The following is a 6,678-nucleotide window of genomic DNA, read 5'->3' as shown; positions in this document are numbered from 1 at the left end:
AAAAACACACAGTTTGATTAGGAAATGATTGCATCTTTTTTAAATATGTGCTGTGATTTAAAAAAAAAACTAAATTTGTAACTTGAGTTACTTGACACAAAGTAACTGGTATAATATTACTGAAATCCTATAGTAATAAGTTATATTACTGAGTTACTGCTGAAAGTAATATATTACATGTAATATGTTACTTTTGTAATGAGTTACCCCCCCAACACTGCTAGCAGAGTATATCAACAGCGAAAAAAATAACAAAATAGATCATGTCATCATGGCCTTATTGGAGCTCATGGGAAACACACGATTAACTCAGCTACAGCCAGTCATTTAGATCATATGGAGGCCTTTAAAGGCATTTGATGCTCTGTATAATTAGAACGTGTAGCTGGTGAGAGCAACTAAGCCAGTGATCGATTTCTTGTAAATAGGATAAAATTTGGTGACAAGTGGACGAGACAACTTAATTACATCCAGAGAGGAGCAGCGGGGTATGAAATCGGACATGACTCATTGATCGCTTCGCAATAGTAGAACACTATTGATTAAACAAGGCCTGTGTGGGAGGAGGGACTATCTTTACATTGGTGGTGTGCGGACTGGAGATACCAACCACCAGTCCTCTCCATCTGTAGCTATGTTGAGCAGCTCATCAGATAAGCTGCAGCAATTAACTGCTAACGTACAGTATCTTTAGAATGTAGCCTAGATGGAAAACAAGAAATAAGGCATTGTTGAGCATCTATTTGGAAACAGAGTGGTTATACTCTCTCAACTGCACCACCAGGCATACCTTATGTTCAGTGTAATATGAGCAGTGTTGGGCAAGTTACTTTCAAAATGTAATATACTACATATTACTAGTTACTTTCATTGGAAAGTAATACGTTACTTTCCAATATTACTTTCTGTGTAGAGTAACCCGTTACTTATTACACTACTTTTGCATTACCGGTACTTTCACCAAAACAACAGCAGCAGCAGAATGACATCGCCGCCCCGGAACCATCCCGAAAAATAATTTCAACCACCTTGAAGTCAGTGTAAACAATCCAAAATTCTAAATGATATTCTTTTCTTATAGTCATCTATGGTGATTTGCATAAAAACACACAGTTTGATTAGGAAATGATTGTATCTTTTTTAAATATGTGCTTTGATTTAATCAAATGTAACTCAATTTATAACTTGAGTTACTTGACAAAGTAACTGGTATAATATTACTGAAATCCTATAAGTAATAAGTTATATTACTGAGTTACTGCTAAAAGTAATATATTACATATAATATGGTACTTTTGTAATGAGTTACCCCCAACACTGAATATGAGTTAGTTTTGCCATGTTCATGCAAGTCAATAATTGTCTATTGTCTGTGTGGAAAAAGTACGGGGGCACGGTGGCTCAGTGGTAGAGCTGTCGCCTCACAGTCAAAAGGTCCTGAGTTCGATTCTCGCCTGGGACACTGTGGGCGCTGTGGTTGTGTTCCCCCCCATATCTTCAGTGCCTACTGCCCAGGTGGGGTATCTCGTCGTAAGGGCCTTTCTCTCTGTGTGGAGTTTGCATGTTCTCCCCGTGCTCCCCCAGGGGGGTTCCTCCGTATATAACCCCCCCACTAAAAACATGCAGAAGATCAGATCGTCATCGTCATCCGACCAGTGACGACAACACCCGAAGTTGGTCCCCGGGCGCTGTACGAGAAAGCGACCACTGCTCCTGGCCTGCCCCCCGGAGGAAAGGACATGCCTGGATGGGTTAAATGCAGAGGACACTTTTCACCGGCCACCGTCAGCATGAGTGTGTTGTGGCCGCATGCATGTGTTGTGGTGTTCGTGTGACAATAAAAGACGAGGCTTGTCCCGTTACGAGAGTTTTTTTTACAACTTTTTTTTTTAGTTGTACCCAAACAAACACAGGCAATAATGGGCTCTGACTCTGCCAACCTTGAGGTCAAAATCCATGCTACAACCCCCATTGCTGCTGAGGCCATGATGTATCGGTAGCTCTGTTGGTATTGACTTTCTCTTTGTCAGAGTCATGTTGGCACTCCTCCCTCAACACGACAACAGCTGAGTTTGTCCCCACACTCTGTGTCGACTGGCAACACTGGGCAAGAGACGGGTCACCAAAGTTCAGGTGATGCGCAGGGACAGATGTGGAGGGCAGCACTAACGATTCATTAATTTCATTCCAATTTTGGTGAGCACGTCACGGCTGCATGACCCGAGGAGATTTAAATCACCGGCAGTCCATCTATGCTGCTGCAAGGTAAAATGGAAAGGACAACTACTGTGGGAAGGGAACGGCTTTGCTAGGAGAACGCATGAAAATATGGAAATATGGAAAATATGGAAATATCTAAGGAGAAACAACTAGCCACCCTAGGATCAAATCGGTGGCTGTTAAATCGGCCAAGTTTGCTTTTTGATATCTTCTTGTTGCAAATATGCAACATTTAAGATGCATTGTCACTTCACATTTACTATCACATTATCTAATCTTTTCTTCCATGAGATATATGTCCCTGATCAATTTATTCGTACTTGTTAATTACTTTTATTCAATTAACTAACTTTTCAAAGAGTTTCTAATGGTTTACTTTGAAGCTAAATGATTTGCCTGAAATCTAATACCGGTACTATGCTCACTTAATCTAAAAGGCTGCTCATATTTTCTATCTACTGTTACTTTCTATATCAAAATCAAACTGGCTTCCTCAAAGGCATTTAGATATACCCATCATTGCACATTTCAACACACTAAGGCCATGTTCAGACTAGGAGGCCAAATCTGATTTGTGAACTTTAATGACCTATTAATGACTTTATCCAGATTGGTTTTATGAGTCTGGACGCTCCAAGTCTGATTTGTGTCACTTGTCCCAAACCACATATGGAGGTAGTTTCCAATCTGCTTTCGACTGATGTGACTTGAGTGCGGACGCGCAGATCCACCAAATCTGATTTGAACGTCACTCGCAACTCATGATCAAATGCTTCTGCGCAGGAAAACCACGTCACCAACGTACGTATTTACTGACGCCCACGTCGTTACCATAGCAACCCATGCAGAAAGGCTGTTTAGGTCTGGACACACAGATCTGACTTGAGAATCAGATTTGTGGCAGTGCGGACACACTCCCAAATCAGATTTGGGAAACCAATCAAGATAATGATGATTAATGACTTTATCAGCCAATCGGATTTGCCCCGTAATGTGAACATGGCCTTACAGTACACAAATTAGAACATTGGTAACAAAACTCAACAATTTAATCAATTCTTTCCCCTGATGATTTCACCTCTCTCTCCATGCTCCTCTGCCAGTCATAATGGTAATGGCCGAGTGAAGATGGGCGACTGGACCGTCCTCGGCGGGATCTTGGAGGAGGTGCACATCCACTCCACGATGGTGGGCAAGATCTGGCTCACCGTCCTGTTCATCTTCCGCATGCTGGTGCTGGGCGTGGCCGCGGAGGACGTGTGGCACGACGAGCAGGCCGACTTCGTCTGCAACACGGAGCAGCCGGGGTGCCGCAACGTGTGCTACGACCTGGCCTTCCCCATCTCCCTCATCCGCTACTGGGTGCTGCAGGTCATCTTCGTGTCTTCTCCCTCCCTGGTCTACATGGGCCACGCTCTCTACCGGCTCCGGGCGCTGGAGAAGGCCCGGCAGAAGAAGAAGGCGCTCCTGCGGCGGGAGCTGGAGACGGTGGACGTGGAGATGATCGAGGCCAGGAAGAAGATCGAGCGGGAGATGAAACGGCTCGACCAGAGCAAGCTCAACAAAGCCCCCCTGAGGGGTTCTCTGCTGCGCACCTACGTGACCCACATCGTCGTCCGCTCCGGCGTCGAGGTGGTCTTCATGACGGGCCAGTACCTCCTCTACGGCTTCCACCTCTACCCGCTCTTCAAGTGCGAACGCAAGCCTTGCCCCAACGCGGTCGACTGCTACGTCTCCAGGCCGACGGAGAAGAGCGTCTTCATGGTGTTCATGCAGTGCATCGCGGCCGTTTCCCTCTTCCTGAACATCTTGGAGATCACGCATCTGGGCTACAAGAAGATGAAAAAGGGCATCTTGGACTACTACCCGCACTTGAGAGAGGAGCCAGACGAGCTCGAGGACCACTTTGGCGGCAGCAAGCCTGTCATCGTGCATCACGGGACGGGAATCGACGCGACCCGGAAGGCGACGATCGCCTCTGCGCCCAGTGACTACAACCTGTTGATGGAGAGGGTCCAGGGCACAAACATCTACCCACACCTTCTCAAACCTTCAGCGTTTCTACCTCTTCAGGGTGAGCCAGCCACTCTGCAGGCTTCGGATGATCCGAGGGGTGCAGTTCAAACGCCCACAGAGAATAACTTCACGCCTACCAACGCGACCAACAAGCCCCTCTCACCACCACCCGGCGACTCCGCGACACCTCCAAAGCAGGAGGAGGCTATGAACTTTGAACCCTATGACGAAGGCAGCGAGATAGGGCGCCCGGAGTCTCCGAGATGGCCGAAGAACGCGGCTCACGCTTCCTCCTGCCCCACGCTGCCGGTGAGCGCGGCGAGATCGTGGAGGGGTCACGGCTCGTTCTACTGCGCCACGGTTCTGGAGGGCAGGAGCTCCGACACGGATTCGTGCGGGGCTCCGAACGGCGGTAGCGGAGGATGCCCCTCTGCTCCTCGAACGCGGTCCAAATCAGACGCCAAACACAGTCACAGTCGGCCCTCCACCCCGGAGTCGATAGACGACTCCCGCTCAGGATCCAGGCACAGCCCCAGATCGCCCTCCTCGGACCGTAACGCGTCGATGGCCAGCAACACGAGCAGCAGACGAGCCCCAGACTTGCAAATCTAAAACTCTGAATGTTTTTAGTCCTTATTTTGCACCAAAGAAACCTGCGTCATTGGGCCATTCATTAGACTTGAGGATGAAGAAAGTGTCGCACACTCACTGCTCCATATGCAAAAAGTTTTTAATGAAATGACGTTTCGGCCTATGGCCTTCTTCAGATTTACAGACACTACATAACCGAGTGGTTTTTATAGGTCTGGATCTAATTAATGGCACACCTGATGGTGATGACAATTTACATAATTGACAAGTCATCAGGTAGACTAGAATTAAAAAAAACAAGTGGGAAGGCTGTCAGCCAATCAATACATACTATTTTTACCAGTGAAATACCATAATATAGACATTTAGGGAAGTTAGAACATCAGCTCTGGGAAGAGTCATCATAAATAACTTTCTAAATATCCAATAAAAAGATTATCTGAACAAAGTTTACATAGAAAAACACACATTACAGGTAACACCTCAAATCATAGTCCACATTGAGTCCATGGGGAGATAGAGTTCTCAGAAAGTTATTTATGATGACTCTTCCCAGAGCTGATGTTCTAACTTCCCTAAATGTCTATGAGTATATATTGTATTATGGTATTTCACTGGTAAAAATAGTATGTATTGATTGGCTGTGACAGCCTTCCCACTTGGGTTTTTTTGATTGGCTGCTCTAGTCTACCTGATGACTTGTCAATTATGTAAATTGTCAAAACCATCAGGTGTACCATTAATTAGATCCACACCTATAAAAACCACTCGGTTATGTAGTGTCTGTAAATCTGAAGGCCATAGGCTGAAACGTCATTTCATTAAAAACTTTGTGCATATGGAGCAGTGAGTGTGCAACACTTTCTTCATCCTCAAGTTTGCGATTTCGGTGATCAGCACCTCCTGAAACGTATTATTGGTGTGCGTTACAATCTTTTTTCGCCATTTATTAGACTGTCGTGGTGGACACTGCAGTTCATTATGGATTTAACAGCACTCAAAGCATCCCCCCTCCTCCCCGCTTTATAGCCGAGAGGTCACAAATGTAGATATTTGGCGCATGGTTCTGTCCTCATCTTCAAAATGTTTCAAATCACTGAATATGTATCAATACCGCATGGTTTGATGGCACAAATAGCAAAGCTACATTTCAGTAACATAGGCCTATTACAATGAGGAACAACAGAGGTCTGATACAAGTGGACTTTGTATATTTTATATATTTTTTAAATGTTCTTTCAAATAAAGCTGTTTTTATTGTGGCCGACTACCATTTAATGCTATCCAACTCGCATAAAAAATGGGACAGAAACAAATGGTTTTATCCACACTCAGGATGGGCGGGAGAGACAGCCAGTTGAAGGCAGAAAAGATGGAAAGGCTGGCTTTATTCAGACTGATTTTCTGAAGGGGCAGTGGTGGCCCAACAGTTAAGAGAAGCAACCCCAACTGCTCCAGTGACCAGCAGATCAGAAAGTGGTTGTACTGGTCAGCTTCCAGGTATGAATGCATGTGTGAATGTGAACAGGGCGCTCCTGAAAAAGAAAGCATTCTCCCCTGAATAAATAAAGGTTGAAAAAAGATCCAACTTCATGTTAACTAGCGAGAAAACAAAACGGTTTAGTTGACTTAAAAAAAGTTTTTTTTTTTTTTTTTTTTACTATGGATCTTGTTCTTATTTTCAAACACCTGGTATTATTCAGGTACACCTGGTATTCACAGTGAAGCCAGTACCTACGTATATACCAGATCACCTGAATAATACCAGACCAAATTTGGCTCCTACACTACCTTTATTTCTGTAATTGTCTTGTTTACAATTGTTTTTTCCTGACTGTAAAATTCTGCAGT

At 44.8% G+C, this 6,678-nt stretch overlaps 1 protein-coding gene across 1 annotated transcript; it reads left to right on the top strand.

The window, feature by feature from the left end:
- Positions 1–2,215: 2,215 nt before the first annotated feature.
- On the top strand, positions 2,216–4,848 carry gja9a (gap junction protein alpha 9a; the record flags this gene model as incomplete). Its single annotated transcript, XM_083662647.1, has 2 exons — positions 2,216–2,265; positions 3,324–4,848. The coding sequence occupies 2 exons, from the start codon at positions 2,216–2,218 to the stop codon at positions 4,846–4,848; spliced, it is 1,575 nt and encodes a 524-aa protein (XP_083518773.1).
- Positions 4,849–6,678: the final 1,830 nt, after the last annotated feature.

This window comes from Poromitra crassiceps (assembly GCF_964638095.1).
Source record: "Poromitra crassiceps genome assembly, chromosome: 29".
In the NCBI taxonomy this organism is placed as follows: domain Eukaryota; kingdom Metazoa; phylum Chordata; class Actinopteri; order Beryciformes; family Melamphaidae; genus Poromitra; species Poromitra crassiceps.
Note: the sequence above shows the minus strand (reverse complement) of the source record. Positions and strands in the feature narration are given on the sequence as shown.